Source organism: Bos javanicus, chromosome 2, assembly GCF_032452875.1.
Source record: "Bos javanicus breed banteng chromosome 2, ARS-OSU_banteng_1.0, whole genome shotgun sequence".
Taxonomy (NCBI): Eukaryota; Metazoa; Chordata; class Mammalia; order Artiodactyla; family Bovidae; genus Bos; species Bos javanicus.
The window spans coordinates 94,552,303-94,578,018 of record NC_083869.1 but is presented as its reverse complement, the minus strand read 5'-3'; the positions used below and the strand labels follow the sequence as shown (position 1 = coordinate 94,578,018).

Below are 25,716 nucleotides of genomic sequence, written 5' to 3'. Positions count from 1 at the left end.
TTGTCTTTCAAACTTTTATTTATGGGCACTGAACCATGATGGATTTTAGATCTTGTTGAATGCAGCCACATCCATAGACTGTACATACTCATCGAAAGCAGTGATCTGCTCCTCCAGCATGTCTGTCCCAACTTTGTCGTCTTCAACTACACACTGTATTTGTAGTTTTTTAATGCCATACCCAACCGGAACTAGTTTAGCTGAAAAGAAGATCGAAAAAAATCTTAGAATTGACACAGTTGGAAACTATGCAGATGCCAGTGTCAAAAAGAGAAGATTAAACTCACAAGAGCCCCAGACCAAGCCATCTGCTTGAATGCTTCTGACGCACTCCTCTAGTTTTGCCATATCGGTCTCATCATCCCAAGGTTTCACGTCTAATAAGATGGAAGACTTGGCGACAAGTGCTGGTTCTAAAAAAATTTAAAAAGTGTACAGGAAACAGCATCGTTCAAACAATTCTTTTTACCCTACTCCAAGTCACTTAATAAATCTTAAATTTGTTTCTAAATGGATCATCTCCGTAGCCACACAGAAGTATAGAACACACACCTTGTGTTTGTCACACACATGCCCACTTTCTGTTGTGCTGAGAAAGAGGTGTTGAGTTGTGTGACAGTTTCTTTCCCACAGTGGAATGCCACAGCTGCTACCTTTAAGAACAGCTGCAGACCAGTAGCTGTGGAAGTTTTGAAGCTCTACTTCAACAAAATGGGGAGGAAAGGAAATTACTTTGAAGGTTAACTTTTTAAAAAGATTATTCACATTATGAAATCTATTAAGTCAATTAGACACAAATTATAAAATGACCCACTTTTGGCTTTCTTTGACTCATACTGGGCAAGGCGTTCTTCTCTTAGCCTCTTGGCTTCTTCACTTTCCTGTAGAGGAAAAAATTTCATGTATTTCACAAAGTGGATTGTTCCTCAGTTTAAAGCTGGTGGGTTGTAACAAAGACTGGCTTTGTCAGAAAAAAGCAAATCCATCACGAACTCAGCCGAAAGATGGTGATTTGATTTTATTCATCATGTAGCCAGTCAGAATTTTTAAAAGGCAGGTAATTTTAAGTGAAGCCAGAGTTAAAACCCAGGGATTTTGGCTACAGAGCCTGTGCTTAAGCACAGATACACACATAAGTCAATTTATGCCATACCTCCTCATCATCAGATCCAAAGAGATCAATGTCATCATCATCTTTACTATCTGTAGCTCCACTTTCTGTGGTGTCTTCCACATTAGCAGGGCCATACTTGCCCAAAGCTTTCTTCACTCCTGGCAGGCTTGGAAAAAAAAAATTAATCAAATATTACTAGGTCACCATGTCCCCTTTCACGTAACACGCGAGAGCTTGTTTTCATTAAAACTAAAGAATCTCTTTTATACTAAGAATTTACCCTTCAACCCTCCCTGGTAAATACTTTTATATATATGTTGAGCTTCTCACCCAACAATCATCAGTACCATGTGAAACATTTTATTCAATATGGACAATGATATACTTTCAGAATGATTATTTCTATTTGAGATTTCATTAAGTATGCTCAGTTCCATTCTTAGTGAACTGGAGTCTACCTCCTCAAACTTCCATTCTTGTTAGCAGTTTCCGAAGATTGAAGAAGGACCCGCTCATCCCAGAGGTGCACTGCCCCCCAAGTCAAGGTCAGGCACATTGGAAAGGCAGTGTGGGGAACAGGTGAATTGCTGTTTTTGATCAAGTAAAATTCGTATTTTGTGGCAAGACAAAATAAAAATTAAAAATAAAATCTTTCTTAGTCCATTTGAACCACCTGCCTCCCCTCTAGGCTGCATTGTATATGTGCATTAACCAACCCTCTTAAAGAAATATTTCTTCTTAATCTTGGGTCATGATGAACCTGCTTTGCACCTGTAGATCTAGATTATATAAACCATCATTAAATAATACATGAATCATTTACATTATTTACAGCCTTGTCTTACTTATGTGGAGGGAACAGTTGTCAGGTTTCAGAAGAGTTTTTCAGAGGTTATAATCCTCGGTGTGGCTTGAATAAAATTTTCTATTTCCTAGATTGACCAATTTTTTCCTTCAATATGGTCACGTTCTACCTGCTACGTGAAAAAATGGGAGGATTTCGGTCTCTTGCCCCTTCTCAAGTCATGGAGAAATTAGCTCACAATATCCCAACAAAACTAAAATATCCTGAACCCTAACTTGTCACGTGAAAACCCCGAGTTTAAGCTCTGAAAGTATTCTATTCCTCAAGCAAACACAAAGATAATTTTACCTGGCCTTTTCCTTCTCATAGGATTTGATATGATTATACCAACGGAGGGCATGACACAAGTCGGCAGGTGGTGGGCCGGAGACGGCTTCAAACACTGCTACATCTGCTTGTGATGGCACATACCTGCCGATGATACAAACGTAATTACACACACTTTTATAAGGAGAGATACAAACACCAGCAAATGAATGACAAACACTACGAACTCGCCCTTTCGTCACCGGGGTACCTAAGCTGCTTTGTCTTTTGTAAGAAATAAGCTTCTTAGGATAAGGGATCATTTATTTGGTTCTCCGCGATACCCTGAGACATTCTTGCCACTCAGTAGACCTCTTCAGAAATTGCAATTGCTAACATGGAGCTACAGGCTTACATCTGTTAACGGAGCAAAGACGTGGAAAAACCTGGTGGAGTTAAGCATGCGGAAAAAGCACATTTTAACCCTTGTTCCCTCGCAACCCCCTCCCCAGGGAGAGCCCTGGGACCGGGTTTCCCTTCCTCTAGCCGCAGCCGAGGCGGCGCCACGTGGCCCCACCAACCCGGCCCTGCCCGACCCGGGCCAATGCGCTCACCCCTCTATGTAACTCTTGTCCGCCAAGTAGTCGTTGAGCACCTGGAGGCCAGCGGGGCTTTTCAAGTCTCCAAAACCCATGGCGACGGCTAATCTAGAACTGGGAGGCAGCAAAGAAAAAGAGGCGCGCAACCGGCCTGCGCCCAGCGCTAAGAGGAAAAAAAGGGCCGCCAAAGGCCGGAAATCCCTTATATAGAAACGGAGGCGTTTCTCTCCGAGGCCCTCGGCCGCAGGTTAAAGGTCAAAGTACGTTAAGATTCTTCAACGTAAAAAGCAAAGGCTCTAAATTAATGGCCCGCAATTTATCCATTGGCCTTTCTTTGCATTTAGAAATCAATTAATAAAATGGGTATTTCTTAAATTGCTACCTCAAGGTTTTCGAAGACTCTAGGACCCGCCCTCTGGGGGCGCCGGAGATGGCCGAAAACGCTCGGCCTCAACCGACAGGCCACTTCCGGCGGAACTGCGGGTCCGAGCCGGCCCCCGTCACCCCCAACCCCACCCCGGCCTCCTCCCGGGTGCTACGCCCTCCGCCCCGCCCTCTGTCAAGCGGACGGAAGTTGCCGAACTCTATCAGCCGGAAATTGTCGAACTGGGGTTTCTAGTCCCTCCCGGCTTTCCGTTCTTCCAGGCCCGGCTGGCGGAGATACCCGAGACCGCCATATTGAATAAGCAACCCGGCCTCTGAAGGGGTCGGTGTATTGCAGACAATTCTGCAGGGTAGCCTCCGCGGCTCCAGGGAGAAGGTGAGGTCGTGTTTGGGTGAGAAGGCTGAGGTGCCCCAGCCCCCGGCGTTTGTTTATTGACGAGACTGTTTCCTTTGTCTCAGCCCACTCATTCTCCTCTTGTCCTTGACTTTGCGCCGCGTTCCACCCCGCCTCCTCGGGAACCCCCGAGAGCCGGCAGGTGAGGACTGTTAGGCAAGATCTCTGGTCTGATGGAGCAGAGAGGAGGAGGAAGCCTGGAGGCCCTGGGGAGCTCTGGTCCGAGTCACCTTTTGGGTGACCTTCCCTTTGCACGGGAATGCAAGACAGTCCCCTTCCTGGAGAGAACCTGTGTCAGTGACTTAGGCCTAAAGACTGAGCCTTTTCCCCCAAATTAACACATACCTGGTACTGGGCATCTTTGGCCGCTGTTGCCTTAGCAACTGTGCATGCCTTTTGTTTTGTTTTTTGGTTTTGTGCAAGGGCTGCATTGGGTAGCACTTCTTACCATTTTCACTGGTGGGGAAGAAAGGGACATTTAAACAGTTGGCCCAGAGGTTGCACTGCAAATGACAAAGCTACGTTGTTTAAATTTGGGGATCTAATGCATGCACATGTACTATAAAAGCGTGGATCAGGTACAGCTGTGCTCAGAAACAGAACTTGTGAGAGTATAGAAGCTGTAAAATGAAGTGTTTCTGATGAAGAAACATCAGGTTGGTTTTTTACTGAAAGTCTTTTTTTTTTCCCCCACTGAATTGTATGTGCATCTTTAAGCAGGGTGTTACAAGATTGCCAGAGCACCTACACTTTTTAATGCCAGGAAAGTGGAAGTGATGGCCAGATGGTAGAGATAGAACTCATTTAGCAAATAGTTATTGGACGTCTATTATAAACTAGAAGCGAGTCTGCAAGGAAGAATTAAATGGGTGACATGACTGGGGAGTAGTTACGATAGTTTTAGTTAGACTGGTATAAGAAAATCTCCCTGAGAAATGCCTTTTAAGGCAGAAATTTGAAGGATGAGGAGGGCCCAGAAAGATCTGAGGAAAGAGCATTTCAGTCTGAGGCCACAGCCCTTGGGAAGATGGGAGAGGCAATAGGAGCAGTGTGGAAGCCAGGAGACCTGTTAGGGGGCTGTTCTAATAATCCAAGCAAGAGATGATGGTGGCTTGAAATAGGATAGTACCTTGGAGGGAAAGAAGTGGATGGATGTAGGATACATGGTGAATGTGGAGTGGTATTATCTATCCCTGTACCAAAACGTGTTCAGTCTAGTTTTAGAAATGATTCATCATTAGCACTTTCCCATCTTATATTCGATTTTTTTCTGTTCCTGCAAGGTAGCCAAAAAAGTGTAAAGCACTTATCAAAGTTTTGCAAATCTGTATTTCTTATGTTGGGGTTATGCAGTCTTCCATTTGTTGCAGGGTGTTCAATACAAATAGTCCTCATGGATTTTCTAGCTAAAGTAGGCACCAGTTTCATATTGTATTGGACATGAGCAAAATAGTAATTAAAATTTTTTACACTGTTGTATGAAATATTGATTGTTGATTTTGAATCTGTGCTGTTCTGATTCAGCAATGCTTTGTCCATATGATCAAGTGAGTGGACCTAAAAGATCAAATAACTTTTCAGTGTTCGCTTATGTACACCTTTAATTGGTGTTAAGTTCTGTAACCTACTTTCATTTATTTCAGTAATTCAGCAAATCCTGTAGAGAAGGCTTCTCAGCTGCAGCACTTTAGGTAATTCTATTTTATGGGAAATTGTCCTGAGTATTGTAGGATCTTTAATTGCACCCTGACCTCTACCCGCTAGACGCCAATAGGTTTCCCCTCATCCTGACCACAGACAATTTCTCTGGACCTTGCTAAATGTTCCCTGGGAAACAAAATTGTGTCTTGTAGAGAACCACTCTTTTAGAGCTTACTGTGCGCGATCCTTAGGGGTAGAGATAGAAAGATTCAGGAAGTTCATAATACAGTGTGGGGGTAGAACAAGCGCAAAAATAAATAATTGCAAATCTGAAAGATAAATGTACTAGTTGACACAGAAAATGGCACTCCAGACTTTTTCAAGCTTAGGCTTGTGAATATCTTAGGCTCAGAATATCTCAGGAGCATTTAGTAGATAACTGCTCAGAACATAGAATTTTGGAATGTGTATTAGCAGGAAATGAAGATAGAAAGGTAGGCTTTATTTTACATAGCAACTAATGATAAGCTAATTCTTGGAATTTATTTTACTACATAGTTGTATTTAAGTTTGACCATTTGTTTATAATTAAAAACAAAACTGCCCTTTGTATAGAATTAGAAGGCTCATATTTATATACTAGCGGCTCTTCCTTAGCTTCTTGATGATGTAAAAGTCAGTTACTTTAGCTGAGATGGAGTATTCTCATCTCTATAATTTGAGAAACAATATCAGGACTTGTGAAATGTTCCATGGAATAAAATATGTATATGAAGTCCTTTAAACCCATAAAATATTACTAAAAAGTTTGTTATTGGGATTGTTTTTTCTATCATAACATAGCCCTTCTTTGTTTTATTTTTAGCAGTATGTTAAGGATACCTGTAAGAAAGGCCTTAGTAGGCCTTTCCAAGTCTTCTAAAGGATGTGGTGAGTATCTTTTTTTTAAATTGCAAGTTTGTGGGCACTAAACTGTCTATCTTTGTAAATTTATAGGTTTATGGAATGTTTCTTAAAAGACCCTAAATCCATAATAGATTTTAAATAAAAATAGAAACAATGTTGAGTCAGTGGTTTATTTTTCTTTAAAAATATAATAGTTTTTATTAAAAATAGAATAGAATAGTTGAATAGAATAATACAGCTTTAAACAGTTCATAGAAATGGAAAGTAATAGGAATTCCCCATCAGTGCCAGAATGGAAAAAGCAGTCGTTCTGCTTTTGAGAAGTGATCTTCCCAGGAACATGTGTTCAGTGGCATTAAAAGTTATAACTGGGACTTCCTGGCAGTCCCATGGTTAGGACTCTGCACTAACAGTGGCAGGAGGCATGGTTCAATCCCTGGTAGGGAACTAAGATTGTACACATGCCACACAGCAGGGCCAAAAAAGTTACAGCCTAAACCGCTGTTAAAAATAGACAACTATATTCCATTTGGTGTTAAGGACTGGAAAAGCTTTCCTCTAATTCAGTATTTTAAAAGTTTGCATCTAGAGAAATAGAAGGGAATAGTATTAAATGAGGAAAAAATTTAGATCTGTAGGTTAATTATTTAATCCATTACCCCCTCTGCTATGATAACTTGAATTCTGTTAATTTCATCTTCACCTCAATGTTTTGGATGATCAGTTCGAACAACTGCCACAGCAGCAAGCAACTTGATTGAAGTATTTGTTGATGGTCAGTCTGTCATGGTGGAACCAGGAACTACCGTCCTTCAAGTAGGCATTAATTTCAGTTCTTTATTTTTGTGCATAATCTGATTGAAAAAAATTTTATTTTCTTGATACTGTTTACTTCTAAAATTTTCAAGATTCCTTGACAAATGCTCTTTAAAGAACTGTAGATAGTAAAATTATATGAAAATAACTTCGATTTGAAACCTTGGCATATCAGAATGAGCTTTTCTGTTTCTGACTTTCTTAATGAACTGTGGGAATTCTTTTGTTTCACTTCTGCCTTACAAATAAATTCCCATTTAGAAATTTTAATTTATGTGAAATAAATTATTAGTTAATATGAGTAAGTTTGGGAGAAAGGTAATCTTTTTTATGAGCCTGCTTGATGCACATTTACATAACTCTCCTGTTTTTAACAATATTTCTAGGAAGGTATCCTACAAAGCAGGTAAATGGAGGGTAGTAGGTTCTTGAATTTATGCCCTAAACACTTAATATCTCCAGTTTCTTCCAGAACTAACAAAATTGGTCATGAAGAAGTAGTGCTTTATTCCATTGTAAATTATTGCAGAGCTAAATGCTCTTTATTAATTTTAGCAGTAACTTTTGTACCATCAGGCATAGAAATATAAACAATAAATATATAACAAAAATATGTTCAGTGTACAGTGGAGAGTATTTTGGCATGAATAGGAGGTGGTAGAAGAGATGTCAGAAATATCTCAGGTGATCCCTGAGAAGTTTTTAAAGGATGAACAGATGTTTATATGTGGACAAGGAAACTTCAGGTCATTTAGTACTAGTGAAACAAGGTATGTGTGGAAGAGGAGATAACGGGAAATCAGAACTGTGATGTTGGAGAAGGTCTAGTCATTAAAGATAGTCAGTGCAATGTTAAAGAGCTTGTAGTTTGGCCCATCAAGAGTTTTCATGCTACTAAGCAGTATGACATTGACTGTAGAGTATGGTGCTTTGGTGATTAAGATTAGAATGAGACAAGGATAGAGTATATCTTGCATTAGTGGAGCAGGAAATGAGAAGGGCCAAAATAGTGGCAATGGAAATGGAAACAAAAGAGTATATTCATGAGAGAGTGAGATGTAGATAGACAGGCCTTTAGGAATGATGAAGAGCAGAGGAGTTTTTGTGATTTCTGGCTTCGTTATCTTATTTGGGGATATGTAGGAGGGGACAGGGCTTGCCTGTGGCTCAGATGATAAAGAATCTGCCTGCAATGCGGGAAACCCGGATAAAATCCCTGGGTGGGGAAGATCCCCTGGAGAAGTAGGAAACGGAAATAGATTGAATTTTAACTGTCTAAAGAACATGCACATGTAAATGCCTACCTACATCTAAAGAAGTGGAAGACTGTCAGGATTGCAGATGAAGGTTCGAATGTAATCAGTATGTAAAATGGGCTAGTGTGAAGGTGGGGACAGTTGACCCACTGCATCTAGCACACAGGAAGACTTGGTGCATTTTTATCAAGTTGTTAAAAATATTGAAAATTGATGAGATTGCTTTTGAGTGAGGGCTAAGGATGGAATAACTAACTCTCGAAATTTAAGTGCATTTATAGGCTCAGCGAAGGAGCAGGGATAATTGGCAGAGCTGAACTAATCCCCCTCACTAGGCAAATGGGAACTGAGAAGAGCCCTTAGCCAACAGTGGGGAGTCCTGGGCGGGATATATGGGGCCAAAGACAGAACCAGATTATAGTCACCTAGATGGTGTGAAATGAAGTCTAATCTAAAGGAGGAGAGCTAGTCAATGAGGAAATCCAGGGACATGAAACCACTGGGACAGAGTTCGAAGGAGGAATCTTTGTAGAGAATGGTTCAGAGGACAAGTGAGTAGTCAAGCACAGTCTGAGGATGCTTTATCCAGTTTTTAGGCATGGTGAGGATCTTTAAAGAGGTATCTTCAGAGCAGACAAAGGTTGGAGTCAAGAATAAAGAAAAGGAGGGAAATCTCTTTGAGGATGAAGGTGGAATGAAGATGCAGATATTTGGATTGGAGTAATTAGATAAGTAGTGGATGGCTTCATTTTTTTCTTGTTTGATTTTTGTTTGTTTTCTTTTTCCTGTGTTTTAGATAAGACACAGGAAGGTCAGGTTATTCTAGTGCAAATATTTTTTACTTTCTCCTCTAGGCTTGTGAGAAGGTTGGCATGCAGATTCCTCGATTCTGTTATCACGAAAGGTTGTCTGTTGCTGGAAACTGCAGGATGTGCCTTGTTGAAATTGAGAAAGCTCCTAAGGTACTTAATGCCTAAAATTACACACTATGCTGTAGAAGGTAGAAAACTTTAAATTATGTAGCAAACTTTATTTAAAATCAATATTGTTGTAACCAAGAGTCTGGTCCTGTTTACTTCTATCTATAAATTTATTTTCTGTGTGATTGATTCTCTTCATTTCACAACTGGAAACACATTGTACTTTATAAGCGCAAGTCCTATATAATTGTAATGTTTAGAAATTAAAGGGACCTTCTTAGAGCAGTCAGTATTTCCAAGTGACTGTATGACACACAACATTGGAAGTGCTTATGCTGTGCCATTTTTCACTAGAGAAAAGGGTTGCAGTGAAAAGGTTCACGTTCAATTTAACTCTGTTTTGGTTTATGCAGTTTTAGTTCAGTAGTGCCTGCTCATCAAAACAGTTATTTGATGTTCTGTTTCAGAGCCTCTTATTAAAAAATCATCTTAATTATTATAATAAAATTAAGATGATGTCTTATTTTTAAGAGAAATGTAAAGTGCCAGACTATCATATTATAAACATGAAAACTAAAACACTCAGTCTTCAAAAATATTCTGTTCTTTGCTTGTTTTCATAATTACAAATAAAATTTATATAATTACAAATACTTAGAGATTTCTCCATTGAAATTCCAGGTTGTAGCTGCTTGTGCCATGCCAGTAATGAAAGGTTGGAATATCCTGACAAACTCTGAGAAAACTAAGAAAGCCAGGTACTTTACTGTTAACTCAGCATAGTGACTTTTCTTGGCAGAAAATTGAACATTTCAATATGTAGACCTTCCCATAGATGAGAAATTCAGTATCAGACTCTGAGGAAGTTGTGTTTCTAGCAGCAGTTGGAAGTAAGTACACATAGAGGAGGTGAAGTCAGGTGTTTATGTTTTTGAGTCTGTATTGGAATCAGCATTAAAAACCCCCGTTTAGAACTCTGCTCAGCCTGTGATGGCAGTGAGTCTGGGGCTTACTGAGCTGAGATTATTGCAAGGATACTGAACTGTACTGGCACTGGTTGTGTTTGTTTTTGCTTTGCGTTCATGTTTTTCTGAATTAATGCCTGAGTTTTCTGAGGCCCATTCAGCAACTTTTGATAATTCTGTGTTGTTAAAACTCATAATTTTCTAGGTTCTCTAATGATATTTTATTCCAGATTCATAAACATTTTTTAAATTATGTGTTTAATATTACTTTTATGATAATTAACAGTGGTGTTTCTGATAGTAAATATAAAATCCATACTAACTGTATGAGAACATACATCTGTCACGGTTATTTAAATACCCTATATGTAAACCATTTTGAATGCCAGCAATTTACTTAAGTTTACATATTACGATTTTCTGTACAGAGAAGGTGTGATGGAGTTCTTATTAGCAAATCACCCACTGGACTGTCCTATTTGTGACCAGGGAGGTGAATGTGATCTGCAGGTATGTAGTCTTAATTTCTTAATTCTTTTGGTTGTCTCAGGTTTTAATTTTGTTAGCAAAATTAGGTTGACTCTTTTGTAATCTACTTAAGGACCAGTCCATGATGTTTGGAAGTGATAGGAGCCGGTTTTTAGAGGGGAAACGTGCTGTGGAGGACAAGAACATTGGGCCGTTGGTAAAAACCATTATGACTAGGTGTATACAGTGTACTCGCTGCATCAGGTAATTATTTTTCTGTCTCTTGGAATATCATTTGTATTCTTAGCCCTGATATTCACAAAACTTGGTGGAATAATAACACTGGAAAGGATAGCAACTTTTATTTGGTAGAAAAGAGGGATGTTGTATTGGTTGTTTTTTACATAAGCCAATAGAGTGAAAAAGTTTTCAGTTTTAGTTAACAGCAACTTCAGTTGGATTTAAAAATCAGAATCTACAAGCATTAACTTTATGATAACTTGTTGAGCTGTACACATGGATTTGTACAATTTTCTGTATGTGTGTTACACCTCAAATGCCAGCATTTATTATTAATTTTTATTCAGGGACTGCACTTACCATTGAAAACAACCTTCTTAGTGTTTTGAAAATCATTATCTTTGCAATAATAAGAAAGGAGGTAATTTTGCAGGTCTGACCAGTTGTTTGGTGCATTTTTATCCTGTAGGTTTGCAAGTGAGATCGCAGGAGTGGATGATTTGGGAACTACAGGCAGAGGAAACGATATGCAAGTTGGCACATACATTGAAAAGATGTTCATGTCTGAACTTTCTGGCAACATCATTGACATCTGCCCTGTAGGTGCCCTGACTTCTAAGCCCTATGCCTTTACCGCTCGGCCTTGGGAAACAAGGTATTTATCATTGTATTTTTTGTCCTTTACTTCAGTATCATTCAAAAAAATTTAAGATTTATTTTCTTCCTGAGTTCTAATTGTTTTGGTCTGCTAAGGTTTTGTTTGCTTAAAGTGAAACCCTTTTACTGGAATGTAAGTTGTTAGATAGATAGGATGAACCTGTGCAAGTCAGTTGTTGTTTCCTTGGAAATTAATTCTAGAGTACTTAATCACAAAATTATTTACTTCTTCCAAAGAGTAAGATTGTGGTGATTTTTAAAAATTTATAGTTTCCTCTCATTGTATATTAAACTTTCAACCGTGTATACAAATCATACATTATTTAATCAGTTCTTATTAGACCTTTAGTTTATTTCTATTTCTGTATAATTAAAAATCTATGATAAATATATTTACATTTTCTCTGATTCTATCTCTGATTCTTCTGAATAAACTAAGAAATTAAATAGATCATTGAAAATAAATTTGAATACTTTTCAGGTTCTAGAAACATATTAAATTGCCCTCTAATTTTAAACTCCTACCAGAGTATATGGGAGCATCTTAAAATTCCAGGCTTTGAACCATGTATTTATGTATAAAAAAAAGACAGTACATAACTCAAAAGTTTAAGTAGAGAGTTTTTTCTCCTCTCTGTAATACATATGATGGTACATTTAATGTGCTATAGGTCTCTGAGACACTATTCATTTTTCTTAAAACTTTTTCTCTCTTTGTTCTTCAGGTTAGATGGATTCTGTTGACATATCATATCAGGTTCATTCTTTTACCATCCCAAATCTTCTATTCAACTGCTACAGTCAGCTTTTTATTAGCTACACTTTCCAACTCCAGAATTTGTTTCTTTTTTTTTTTTTTAATTTTTGTATCCTCGCTGGGAATCTTCACTTGTTGATTCATGGTTTTATATTTCCCTTTAATCTTTTTTGTTTTAATAGTTATTTTTATTAATTTATTTGGCTGTGCCAGGTCTTAGCTGTGGCATGCAGGATCTTTAGTTGTGGCATGTGAGATGTAGTTCCCTGACCAGGGATTGAACCCCAGTCCCCTGCATTGGGAGCTCAGAGTCTTAACCACTGCACCACCAGGGAAGTTCTTCCCTTTCATCTTTAAACATGACTTTCCTTCTGTCATTGAACATTTTAATATTATTGTTTTTATTTTTAAGCAGGGCTTCTTAGGAGTTGCTTCTCTGTATAGCTTAGTAGTCAGATAATGATCATGCTCAAATTCTTTGAGCCAGTAAAGCTTCCATCCTCTGCCAGTGGATCTGTGTGTGGATTGTTGTTCCTGTTTAGTTGCTAAGTTGTGTCTGACTCTTTAGGGACCCCATAGACTGTAGCCTGCCAGGCTCCTCTGTCCATGGAATTTCCCAGGCAAGAATATGGGCAAGAGTGGTTTGCCATTTCCTTCTCCATGGGATCTTTCTGACCCAGGAATTGAACCTGCATCTCCTGCATTGCAGGCAGGTTCTTTTACCACTGAGCCATGTGGGTTGCCCTTGTTTGTGGATAGAAAAGCATATTCAGAGTTCAGGCTGTTTTCAAGTCTGCCCAGCTTATAGTTTACATTAGGTCTCTTGGGTCTCTGTGTTGTCCAGGAGAGTGAATAGCCTGGGCTGTCTCTGGTCTCAGCTGCACATTTGTGCAGCCTCCTCTAGGAATGCTCACCCTGCCTGTGACTGCAGCCTCATGCTAGTAGGTCCTTGACTTTCCTCAGCTCAGTGACCTCCAAGGTATCACTTCCACAGACAGCTTTTACATTTCTCCAAATCAAGTGAGTCTTTGTCTGCAAGAAAAAATCCCCTGTCTTCATAGCTTGCCCCATCCTACCAGAACCTCCAGTTCAAGGTGGTGAGAAGGACAATAAGAATAGTCCCAAGCCAGAACACCGCTGGTTTCCACCATTCTTTCTAGAAGTTCAGCAGTTTCTCTAAACATAAAACCTTCACATGATGTGTTTGCTTTTGTTAGCTCTCCAAAGAGTTGAGTTGGTTACTTTTGTCAGTTTTGTCTAGCTTTATTTTTGCTTTTGGAGGGAGGATTTGTCAAGCTCCTTAATCAGCCATACCCCAAAATTTATTTATTTTGATAGTCAAGTTTTCACAGTTTGGCTATTTACAGCCTTTCCAACTGGCTTCTGTTTTAGATAACTAGATAACTTTTAGATAACTGGCTTCTGTTTTTGTGTTATGGTCTGCTCAAATATGAGAGTGTGTGTGTATATATATGTAAGGAAAGGAAAGTATATGTAAAGTTTTTTGATTTTGGTAAACCACGTAACAGAAACTTTGTCCATTTATTCTCAAAATCAGCTAGTAAATATATGTGTTTATTTTCTTAGAAAGACAGAATCCATTGATGTAATGGATGCAGTTGGAAGTAATATTGTGGTCAGCACAAGAACTGGAGAGGTAATGAGGATTTTGCCAAGGATGCATGAGGACATCAATGAAGAGTGGATCTCTGATAAAACCAGGTATATGCTGTGTTTTTTCCTTTAACTTTTGCAGTAGATTTAAAGGAAATTTTATAATAATTTTCATTTTAAGGAACAGTCTTTTATATTTGCAAATTACTGTTTATAGACTATTGAAATCTGGATTGTTAGGATATATAGTGAATTGGATAAAACTGACATTAATAATAATCCTAGGTATATTACTGGCTTTCATATTTACTGGTTTTCATATTGAGAAATATCTTTTTTTCTCCTAGATGGAGAAATTGAAGTAAATGAAGATATTTAACCTATTTCAGTTTGTCTCTCTTTCATTGGAGAATAGAAGCTAAATATAAGTTTGAGTTTGCATAACATAATTTTGATGAAATATCTAGAGATACTCAGGTTTTATAAATGATTTGGCTTTCTCAGCTACCAAACGTATTGTAATTTTAAGTTTCTTTGGGTAGCTGAAAATAAATGATAAGAACTCAGACATTTTAGGTGGCATTTGAGTTTCAGATAATGTTTGTAAAATATTAATTCATCTCCAAAGAAATCTGGAATGATTATTTGTATCCATGTATTTATTGTTCTATTACCTTTAACCAACACTGTACTTAAATAACATTTCTTTTAGATTTTAAATTTGAAAATTACAGTTGCCTTTTTAGAAAGATTCCACAAATGTTGTTATTTCTGTTATCTAGATTTGCCTATGATGGGCTAAAACGTCAAAGACTTACCGAACCGATGGTCAGAAATGAAAAGGGACTTTTAACACATACCACCTGGGAGGATGCACTCTCTCGTGTAGCTGGAATGGTAAAAAATTGAAATATAGAATAACTGTATTTGTGGTTTCCAGGACACATTTTTTTTTTTGGCTGTACCAGGTCTTCGTTGTGGCACACAGGATCTTCTATTTTTGTTGCTGCATGTGGGTTCTTTAGTTGTGGCATGTGGGATCTAGTTCCCTGACCAGGGATTGAACCCAGGCCCCCTGCATTGGGAGCACAGAGTCTTAGACACTGGACCACGAGCGAAGTCCCATAGGGAACATCTTTCTAATGAAGAGGGGTTATTGTTTCTCTTAACTTGTTTCCTCTTACCAGGATTACCTTCCTTTTAACAAGCATTTATTGAGAGCCATCTGACGTCATGCTAGATGTAGGGATATAAAGATTGTAGCACATGGTTCCTATTTCCACAATCATTTAGTAGGAAAAGATGCATCTTCAGGCAATTATTGTATGTTGCTTTCGGGTAGTCATGCAGAAGATGATATATGAGAGAGCGCATTGGAGGGATGCCTACCAGGGCTACCATATTACCTAGGTAAGATGACTTCTTTGTTTAGTTGCTAAGTCATATCTGACTCTTTGCAACCCCATTGACTCTGGACTCCCCCAGGCTCCTCTGTCTGCAGGATTTTCCAGGCAATAATGCTGGAGTGGGTTGCCATTTCCTTCTCCAGAGGATCTTCCTGACCCAGGGTCATAACCTAAGTCTCCCACACTGACAGGCAGACTCTTTACCACTGAACCACCTAGGAATCCCTGATCCTAATTTACTGGGTTTCTAATCAGAGCCTAGCCTACCTGAGAGAAGTGAAATACCTAACCTCAGCCACCTCTTGCAGTCCTATACCATGTGGGGGAGGGGATGAGAGAAACTGAAAGTTCACTGGCACAGGCTCATTGAGAGACTAAAACCTAATCATAGGACTAGAAAATACTTCCCCTGCCCACTCAACCTCACCACCATATTTACTAAACACCTGTTAGCTCAGTTCCTTTTACCCAGTACATCACATCCATCTTTGAGCAATGACTTTCAAGGCATACTAAAAGGTAAAAACACAGGAGACTGAATAAGCATTAGACCCGGAGTCATCTGTGACAAGAATATTGGATGTATCAGACCAGGTATTTTTTAAACTATGACTAAAATGTTAAAAGACTATATTGGAAAGAGAAGACTGCATACAAAAATGGATGAACAATGTTAGCAGAGAGAGATGGAAATTCTAAGAAAAAACAAAAGACAAATGCTAGGGATCGAACACACTACCAGGAATGAAGAATGCTTTTGATGGTCTCTTTAGTAGATGAGCCACGAACAGGCTTGCCAGAGCAAAATACATAAAGGGCTTGAAGGAATGACAGATGCTTCAGAAGATTGTATTTGGCTATATAACTCCGAAGTCTTCATCTTCCTGACATCATTTTGAGGCCTTTTGTTCCTAATTTAAAGCAAACAACTTTTATTACAAGCAGATGTTATTCTTGGCCCCACATACACTTTCTGCTTCTCACTTTCAGACTAATTAGTGTAAAAAGCTTTTTTGTCAGAAGTTTGTTGCTTTTATTTTACTTGAAAATGACGTTATTGTTTTGTTTTCTGAATGAGTCACTGGTCTTTTTCTGAACGAAGGTTTCTTGGTGATAGCCTTTTCATCCATTTCTAGTTGCAGAGCTTTCAAGGCAATGATGTGGCAGCAATTGCAGGTGGCTTGGTGGATGCTGAAGCCCTCATAGCTCTCAAAGATTTACTTAATAGAGTGGATTCTGACACGCTGTGCACTGAAGAGGTCTTCCCCACCGCAGGAGCTGGGTGAGAAATTTGAGGCTAGGATCTAGGTGTTCTGTTTTCTTTCTTTTTTTCCTTCTGTTTATAGGTTGTGTTTAAACCAACACATCTGTGGCATCAGTGACTTACATGTGACAACTTGGATACTCCAACATACCTCCTGGTTATTTTCACATATAGACCAAAGTCAAACCAGGAGCTATTAGAAAATCTAATTATTAATAAAGTATTTGAACCTTTGATGCAGTTTAAGACTATTTCAAAAAATTTTTTGTCAGGCAGTGAGCTGTGGGTTTAATGACAGAGTATTTCATGGATTGTCAGTGTGTATTAATTTTAAAATAAACTTGGATTTTATATTTTATGTTTCTAGCACAGATCTACGTTCCAATTATCTTCTTAATACTACAATCGCTGGTGTGGAGGAGGCAGATGTTGTCCTTCTAGTTGGTACAAATCCACGTTTTGAGGCACCGCTATTTAATGCTAGAATTCGAAAGAGGTTTGTAATAATATTCTGGGTTTTAAAAACATTTACATGATAATTTGTTTTATATATGAAAAATGACTGTCTTAGCTGATTCCTAATAGTGGGAGTAAGATTCCAAAAGATAATTGAAGGGCAGTTTCTAACAGCTCCATTTCCCACTTCTTCCCTGCTGATCATTTTTTTAGTTTGAAATAACTCAACTTTGTATACCCACGTTTGTGTAGTGTTCACACAGATTAATCAGTGCTAATGTTTATATTTTTTTCTTCTCTCTCCATCTATATATTTGTGTGAACATAATCATTTGAAAGTAGATTGTATACATGATGCCCTTTTAATCCCAAACTAAACACGTCTGTGTGGGTTTCCTAAGGACAAGGACATTCTCCATTTAGGAATTTGATTCTTTATTTAATTAAGAATTTAGTATTGATACAGTATTATTATCTATTTGTGCTTAAATTTCACTGAATTTTTTCCATAATTGTTTCCAAAATTTCCATAATTTTTTCCATTTTGACTTTTTTTTTTAAGACTACAGGCCAGATATTTTGTAGAATGCCTCTCTATCTTTTTATATCTTAGAGACTTGTAATAGCTCAACCATATAGTTGATTGTCTAAACTGGGACAGTGTTGGGAGTAGAAAAGGGATTTTTTTATTCCAGGGTGACAGGTTAAAAACCCCTACTGTCTCTCACAAACCAGAATATATGGTCACCACATTTATTAATATTTTTGGAGGAGCTGGATCCATACTTCGTTGTCAGTAGACAATAAATATGAATGATGTAGTTTGTTTTTTATGAACTTTTATTTAAATGATCTTAACAGATAATTAGGACTCTGCTGTGTAAATATGGCAAAATAAAAACATCACTTATTCTAAAATTAAAGTCTGTTTATAGCTAGCTTAGAGTTAGCATTCTAACACAGCAAGTTAATTCATTGACTTTACTTGGTGTGTGCAGACTTACCTTATTTTGTTATACTTTGCTTTATCGCACTTTGCAGATATAGTCTGTTTTTTGCAGATTTAAAGTTTATGGCAGCTGTTGGTCGAGTAAGTCTTTCAGTGCTATTTTCCAACAGCATTTTCTCATTTGTGTCTCTGTGTCATATTTTGATAACTCTCACAATATTTCAAACATTTTTATTATTACTACATTTTATTATGGTGATCTTTGCTGTTACTCTTTTAATTGTTTGGGGGCACCATAGGCCGTATCCATATAATATGGTGAAATTAATCAGTAGATGTTGATGTCTTTTGATCACTCTGCCAACTGGCCAGTCCTTCGTGTTTCTCCCTCTCCTTGGGTCTCCTTATTCCGAGACACAACAGTGTGGAGAGTAGGTCAATTAATAACCTACAGTGGCTTATAAGTGTTCAGGTGAAAGGAAGTCTTGTACATCTTACTTTAAATCAAAAGCTAGAAATATTAAACTTATTGAAGGAGGGATATTGAAAGCATAGATAGGCCAAAAAACAGACCTCTTGTGCCAAACAATCATGTCATGACTGCAGAGGAGATTTAAAGTGCTACTCCAAAGTGCGCAGTGCATGATAAGAAAGCAAAACAACCTGATTGCTAATGTGGATAAAGTTTGAGTGGTCTGGATTGAAGATCAGACCAGCCATGACATTCCCTCAAAGCCTAATCCAAAGCAAGGCCCTAACTCTCTTCATTTCTAAAGGTAAAGAAGCTACAGAAGAGAAGTTAAAACTAGCAGAGGTTGGTTCATGAGATTTAGGGCAGGAAGCTGTCTCCATAACATAAAGGTACAAGTTGAAGCAGCCAGTGCTAATGTAGAAACTGCAGCGAGTCACCCAGAGGTCTAGCTAAGATAATGAAGGTGGCTGCAGTGAACAACAGATTTTCAGTGTAGACGAAACAGCCTTTTATTGGAAAAATGTGCCACCTAGAACTTTAATAGCTAGAGAGGAGAAATTAGTGCCTGGCTTCAGAGCTTCAAAGGATAGGCTGTGTGAGGGGTTAATGTTCCTGATGACTTTAAGTTGAAGCCAGTGCTCAACTTACCATTCTGAAAATCCTAGGGCTCTTGAGAATTTTGCTAAACCTGTTCTGCTTGTGCTTGATAAATGGAACAACAAAGCCTCATTGACAGCACATCTGTTTGCATTATGGTTTACTGACTATTTTAAGTCCATTGTTGAGACCTACTGCTCAGGATTCAAGATACTGCTAACTGATAATTGTACCTGATCACCCAAAAACTCTGATGAAGATATACAATGAGATTAATCTTGTTTTGTGTCTGCTAAGACAGCATCCATTCTGCAGCTCATGGATTAAGGAGTAATTCAATTTTCAAGTCTTATTATTTGAGGAATACTTATTCAGAAGGCTGAAGCTGCCATATATAGGATTCTGCTGATGGATTTGGGCAAAGTAAATTGAAAACCTGGAAAAGATTCACTATGCTAGATGCCAATAAGAACATTGAGTCTTGGGAAGAGGTCAAGATATCAGTGTTAAAAAAGAGTTTGGAAGAAGTTGATTCCAACCCTCCTGGATGACTTTGAGAGGCTTCAGTTGAAGTACCTGCAAATATGGTGGAAATAGAGGGTTAGAATTATTAGTGAGATCTGAAGATGTGACTAAATTGCTGTGATCTCATGATAAAACTTTAATGGATGAGGAGTTGCTTCTTAAGGATAAGCAAAAAGAAAGTTATTTCCTGATATAGGATCTACTCCTGGTGAAGATTCTATAAAGAAATTGTAGAAGTAATAACAGTGGATTTAGAATGTGACATACACTTAAGTTGATAAAGCAGCAGCTGGATTTGAGAGGATTGACTCCCAGTTTTGAAAGAATTTCTACTGTGGATAAAATGCCATCAAACAGCACTGCATCCTACAGAAAAATTGCTTGTGAAAGGAAGAGTTAATTGATACAGTAAACTTCACTGTTGTCTTATTTAAGAAACTGCCACAGCCACCCTAATCTTAAGTGAACCACCATCCTGATTATTCAGCAGCCTTCAACATTGAGGCAAGCGTCTCTACCAGCAAAAAGATTTCCACTCGCTAAACGTTCATATGATGGTTAGCATTTTTTAGCAATAAAGTATTTTTTTTCAGTATAAAGTATTTTTTAATTAAGGTGTATATATTATTTTTTTGACATAATACTTTTTATACACTTAATAAGCTACAGTGTAGTATAAACATAACTTGTATATGCCCTGGGAAAGCAAAAACTTTGTGGGACTTGCTTTATTGAGATATTTGCTTTATTGTTGCGGTCTGCAACCAAACACAGGTATACCTGTATTTTTACACTTTATTTTGAAAAATACACAATAATATCTGTTAATGTTTGGGGAAAGCTTTAATGCTTTTTAACATTTTTTAATTTAAATAGATGTAGCACTTAGCATTGATGAGACCAATAACTGTACCGACTTAGTGATTTAGTTCTAAAAACTTCATTGTTTTTATTTCAGCTGGCTTCATAATGACTTAAAAGTGGCCCTTATAGGCAGCCCAGTGGATCTCACTTACAGATATGACCATCTGGGAGATTCTCCCAAAATTCTTCAAGACATTGCTTCGGGTAGCCATCCATTCAGCCAGGTGCTCTTAAGTTACATGTATAAGATTTTTAAGTTATATGTATGTGATTTTTAAGTCTTATTTTTTTAATTTATTATTTTCGTGATAACTATGAGATTGCAATATAGAAAATAATATATAAGAAAGTAAACATAATAAAAAATCCTACTACAAACAACTGTTGATGAAACGTCCTATGGTCATCTCTCATTTATATAGAGAAAGAAGGATAGATAGGTAAGCAAAAAAATGAAATCATACTCTACATTTTTATTTCAGTTCAGTTCAATTGCTCAGTTGTGTTCGACTCTGCGATCCCATGGACTACAGCATGCAGGCTATAAGTTAAATAATCAGGATGACGATATACAGCCATTGGGAATATATGTCAAGGGAAACTGCTTTCCCAATTTGGAATCAGTCTGTCGTTCCATGTCTAGTTTTAACTGTTGCTTCTTGACCTGCGTACAGGTTTCTTAGGAGGCAGGTCAGGTGGTGTGGTATTCCCATCTCTTTAAGAATTTTCCACAGTTTGTCATGATGCACACAGTCAAAGGCTTTGGCATAGTCAATAATGCAGAAGTAGATGTTTTTTTGGAACTCTCTTGCTTTTTTGATGATCCAACGGATGTTGGCAATTTGATCTCTGGTTCTCTGCCTTTTCTAAATCCAGCTTGAACATCTGGAAGTTCATGGTTCACGTACTGCTGAAGCCTGGCTTGGAGAATTTTGAGCATTACTTTGCTAGCGTGTGAGATGAGTGCAGTTGTGCAGTAGTTTGAACATTCTTTGATATTGCATTTTTGGGGGATTCGAATGAAAACTGACCTTTTCCAGTCCTGTGACCACTGCTGAGTTTTCCAAATTTGCTGGCATATTGTGTGTAGCAATTTAATGGCATCATCTTTTAGGATTTGAAATAACTCAGCTGGAATTCCATCACCTCCACTAGCTTTGTTTGTAGTGATGCTTCCTAAGGCCCACTTGACTTCACATTCCAGGATATCTGGCTCTAGGTGAGTGATCACACCATTGTGGTTATTTGGACCACTAAGATCTTTTTAGTATAGTTCTATGTATTCTTGTCATCTCTTCTAAATACCTTCTGCATCTGTTAGGTCCATACCATTTCTGTCCTTTATTATGCCCGTCTTTGCATGAAATGTTCCCTTGGTATCTCTGATTCTCTTGAAGAAGTCTCTAGTCTTTCCCATTCTATTGTTTTTCTCTGTTTCTTTGCATTGATCACCTAGGAACACTTTCTTATCTCTCCTTGCTATTCTCTGGGACTCTGCCTTTTTTTTTTTTCAACCAGAGTTTAATTTTACTTGAAGTTATCAGAAAAGAAAATGATGTGAAACTGAAAGAATTAAATTTTAAACTTCAGTGAAGTCTTTCTTTACAGCAAGAGTTATTATTCTTTAAAGAAATTTCACTGGTCTTTTTATATGACCTTTTCATTACTAAATTCCTTATTTAATTTTTTTTTCATTTGCCACCTTAAATTTAGAGCTTTTAGGCTTTTTATTTCTTTTTTTTCCCAAGAGATGTAGGTACACCATTTCTTAAGTTCTTTCTTGCTTGAAAATGTTTATTTTATTCCTGACGAGAGCCTTGGCAGAATGTAAAGATCTTGGGTTATACTTCTGTTTTTCCCTCTGAACTTTATAGATATGGGCCCACCCTCCCCCTTTAAATTAATGTATTTATTTGGCTGTGCCGGGTCTTAGTTGCAGCATGCAGGATCTTTTACTGTGGCATGCGAACTCTTAGTTGTGGCATGTGGGATCTAGTTCCCCAACCAGGGATTGAGCCCTGGCCCCCTGCTTTGGGAGGACAGAGTCTTAGCCACTGGACCACCAGGGAAGTCTAGACATTGCCTTTTGTTATTGTGGAGAATCCTGATTTGAGGTATTATTCTGTTTCAACCCTGTCCTGTTGTTGTTGTCTAGATACATTTTTGTTGCTATTTCGTACTTGGTTTTTTATCTTTGAAATTTAGTGACTTCACTAGAATATATCTTAATGATGGTGGTTCCATACCCTTTTTTTTTTTTAATGGGATATGCTGCCTCCTTAATTTTGAATACTCAAGATTCTCTTTATTTTAGGAGTTGTGTGTGTGCTTGTATGTGGTGTGTGGGCTAGTGATTATTTAAAAAAATATAAGAAAGGTTTCTGTTTCTCACATAACAGTGATGCTGAAGTTTGACATATCGTGCAGCTGTCCAAGGATCTATTCAAGGCAGGAGCCTGCCCTCCTGCTTGCTGTCCTCAGTGTACTGGTTCACTCACATGTGTTTGTGTGTGAGCCTCTCCTCATGATGTCAAGATGGTTGCTTTGCTTACACCTCCGGATGTAGGCATGAAGAAGTCAAGTGTGAGGGGACAAAGCAGCCAAACCCAACTCCTTTGTTGTCAGTTTTGAATAACATCTCTATTATTACTAGCATCAAAAATATTTTTTTAAAAATTTTATTGAGAAGAAGCCCTCTCTTCTCTATAGTTCCCTTCCCCATTCCCCAGAAGGTGATGAGTGTTCTTCAGGAAAGTTTTCTTTTATAATAGATTTAGATGTATTTTCCATTAGTAACTTCTAATGGAAGTAACTTCTAATGGAAGTAACTTCTAGTTTGTTAAGAACTCTTAATGCAGATATTGGATCCCTTTTTCTATCTTTTCTGTCACTTATTTCTTTATTTCTCTGTTCTTTTTCAATTTGTTTTATATAATTTCCTATATAGTTCTTGCTCCTGTATTTACACTCATGTTAAATTTTGGTTTTTGTTGTTTCTGGAATGATGTTCACCTCTGCTTTGTTTATCTTTTAGTTCTTGAACTTTCTGATGAAAATCCTCTATGATATTGTCTATCATGTAACTTCTCTGAGCTCTTTTTAAAAATATTTCATTTTCTTTGAGGCTGTTGAAAACTGTTTCTCATTTTTTAAGGCTATTGAAAACTCTTCACTTTTCCTTGGGAAACTCCTCTTAAGATGAATGGCCTCTTCTTTGTAGTATCTAGAAATGATTTTCATGCTGATTGATTGATTGGGACCAGCCCTTTATCACAGAATGGATGGGCAGGGGAATGAACTGTAACAATCTACAGCTTTACTGCTAATTTTTCTGTTCTCCACCATATCTGTAGTTTCTTTTGCACTTGGGATGCATTCCTTCTCAGTTTCTGATATTCAGGTAGTTACTGTGGTTTAAAGCAAAGCCCTTAAAGTATTCTGCATTGTGATCTATGTCCGTTGCTTTCCCTACCTTTTCCCCTCTGTCTGGAACATAGAAAGTAGATGGAAGACGGTAGACATGGTACTTCAGCTTGATTTCTCTTGTTAAACGTTGTATCATCTGAACCTCTGTGCACATATTCTCCAGTTTTTTCTGGGACCTATCCATAGTCATTCTGACTAAAGGATGTTTGACTCAGGCTTTTATTCCCAGTGCTTCCTTATTGAAACTACTTTATCTAATATTCATTTAGCTACTTCACAGTAGCTTTGGCAAGAGGTTTTTGAGTAAATCCGGTTTGTATGTATATCCATATGTTGACTAGCAAATCACAATGTTCATCTTAGAACTAAAGCTTGGGACAGCATATTGTAGATACAAATTTGGTTAGATTTAGTTACTTCTAATTTTTTTTTAATTCAAAGTTCTTCTTAAAAATAGGTCCTACAGGAAGCTAAAAAACCAATGGTGGTTTTAGGCAGTTCTGCACTCCAAAGAAATGATGGTGCAGCAATTCTTGCAGCTGTTTCCAACATTGCTCAGAAGATTCGGACAAGTAGTGGTGTTACTGGTGATTGGAAAGTTATGAATATCCTTCATAGGTAAGTTAAATAGTTGTTTTGTAATCTGTAATTGTGTGTATATGTGTTCCTGTACACCGTCACATTTATTTTTAAAACAAATTAATATTTAGTGACATTATCTCAGTAGCAGATGTGAAATAGCAACTTTTATTTTGTGTGAGAAGAACCCAAGATAATAAATAATATTTAAAATATCCAAATTGTGGTAAGTGCTAGAAAAAATCTTGAAAATTTATATCATATTCATATACTGGGTTCAAAAATTGAAACAAGAATTTCCTCCTGTGATTATAAATTCTTTATAAATATAAAGTAGAATTGTTCTGAAAGTAGAACTATTGCAGTGAACAGGATAAACATTTTTGAGGTTTTTAATGCATATTTCCAACTTATTTTAGAAAGATTGTACCAATTTTGCATTAGCGAACGAGTTTCCCATTTCACACAATTCTTTCTACCTTAAGTGTTACTTTTCGAATCTTCAGATTTGTTTAAAGATTGAGGGTAAACACTCAGTGGGCTTCCCCCATTGCTCAGTAGTAAAGAATCCGCCTGCAGTGCAGGAGATGCAAAGAAGAGGTGCAGGTTCGATCCCTGGGTTGGGAAGACCCCCTCCTCCAGAGAAAGGAAATGGCAATCTACTCCAGTATTTTTGCCCGGAGAATCTATGGGGTCACAAAGAGTTGCACATGACTGGGCAACTAAACAACAATAAAATAAACACTCCATGATAATAAAATTTTTTTATTTTAAAAGTATTCAAATGCATTCTTAAACATTCATTTCAGTGTTACATTTCCCCTCTTAATAGATTAATTTGGCATCGTAGGTCATCATGTAAACATTTTTTTAAAACTTCTATTTTTTAAATCATTTATTTGCATTGATCACTTCCAGATCTTTCTAGCCACAATTTTTAGAATAGAAAAGAGACTAGTTATTTTCTTATTTTTAATTCACTTTTGAACATATGTCTTTATTAATATTTTTTGTTTCTGTTTTTGTCTGAAAAACAATAACATAATAACTTTTTTAAGAAAAATTTGTGCGTGTCTAATGATGTCTTTATGGTTCCTTTTCACCAAGGACCACTTGGCTAAATACGTAAATCACAGATTTTTTTCCTTTAATACTCAGTATTCTTTTCACCCTGCCTTTCACATTTTAGAGAGGATCTCATCTAATCTGTTTTGTTGTGTGGTTTTTTGTCTCTGAGAACTTGGTTTTATGTATGTATGTGTTCTTGTCTGCCTGCCCACCCTTTGGATTCCTAGAGGGACTTCCCTGGCAGTCCAGTGGTTAAGACTTCATGCTT

The 25,716-nt window shown here is 37.5% G+C and overlaps 2 protein-coding genes and 2 non-coding genes across 6 annotated transcripts in view; 1 reads left to right on the top strand and 3 right to left on the bottom strand.

Moving 5' to 3' along the window:
- On the bottom strand, positions 1 to 3,298 carry EEF1B2 (eukaryotic translation elongation factor 1 beta 2). The gene is made up of 6 exons (XM_061382548.1): positions 2,840 to 3,298; positions 2,268 to 2,390; positions 1,154 to 1,280; positions 815 to 881; positions 288 to 413; positions 1 to 200 (listed from the first exon to the last, which is right to left on the bottom strand). Exons 1-6 carry the CDS (start codon positions 2,917 to 2,919, stop codon positions 46 to 48), a joined length of 678 nt encoding a protein of 225 aa, XP_061238532.1. The 5' UTR covers positions 2,920 to 3,298; the 3' UTR covers positions 1 to 45.
- On the bottom strand, positions 554 to 687 carry LOC133236220 (small nucleolar RNA SNORA41). Its single transcript, XR_009732794.1, has one exon. It is a non-coding gene; the product is annotated as a small nucleolar RNA SNORA41 (small nucleolar RNA).
- LOC133236214 (small nucleolar RNA SNORD51) lies at positions 959 to 1,037 on the bottom strand. The gene has a single exon (XR_009732789.1). It is a non-coding gene; the product is annotated as a small nucleolar RNA SNORD51 (small nucleolar RNA).
- Positions 3,299 to 3,445: 147 nt separating the features above from the next.
- The window catches only part of NDUFS1 (NADH:ubiquinone oxidoreductase core subunit S1), a 30,155-nt gene continuing 7,884 nt past the window's right edge, over positions 3,446 to 25,716 (top strand). Inside the window, exons 1-14 of one of the 3 annotated variants that reach the window (XM_061382444.1) lie at positions 3,446 to 3,584; positions 6,112 to 6,173; positions 6,874 to 6,965; positions 9,076 to 9,183; positions 9,823 to 9,899; positions 10,535 to 10,616; positions 10,708 to 10,838; positions 11,284 to 11,469; positions 13,816 to 13,950; positions 14,625 to 14,739; positions 16,385 to 16,530; positions 16,880 to 17,008; positions 20,470 to 20,599; positions 24,259 to 24,419. In XM_061382444.1, coding sequence (XP_061238428.1) covers positions 6,113 to 6,173; positions 6,874 to 6,965; positions 9,076 to 9,183; positions 9,823 to 9,899; positions 10,535 to 10,616; positions 10,708 to 10,838; positions 11,284 to 11,469; positions 13,816 to 13,950; positions 14,625 to 14,739; positions 16,385 to 16,530; positions 16,880 to 17,008; positions 20,470 to 20,599; positions 24,259 to 24,419 — 1,553 coding nt within the window. In that variant the 5' untranslated portion in view covers positions 3,446 to 3,584; position 6,112. Of the gene's footprint in view, positions 3,745 to 6,108; positions 6,174 to 6,873; positions 6,966 to 9,075; positions 9,184 to 9,822; positions 9,900 to 10,534; positions 10,617 to 10,707; positions 10,839 to 11,283; positions 11,470 to 13,815; positions 13,951 to 14,624; positions 14,740 to 16,384; positions 16,531 to 16,879; positions 17,009 to 20,469; positions 20,600 to 24,258; positions 24,420 to 25,716 lie in introns of all 3 variants that reach the window. The other 2 variants (XM_061382438.1, XM_061382451.1) reach the window with 2 other exon arrangements.

What these genes read in the sequence shown, in the direction of transcription:
- EEF1B2 (XM_061382548.1), bottom strand. Translation starts at nt 2,919, where the DNA reads ATGGGTTTTGGAGACTTGAAAAGCCCCGCTGGCCTCCAGGTGCTCAAC. An exon ending in TGAGTCAAAGAAAGCCAAAA is followed by an intron (nt 414 to 814) that starts GTGGGTCATTTT and finishes AAATTTTTTTAG; the next exon opens with AACCAGCACTTGTCGCCAAG. An exon ending in TGGCTTGGTCTGGGGCTCTT is followed by an intron (nt 201 to 287) that starts GTGAGTTTAATC and finishes TCTTCTTTTCAG; the next exon opens with CTAAACTAGTTCCGGTTGGG.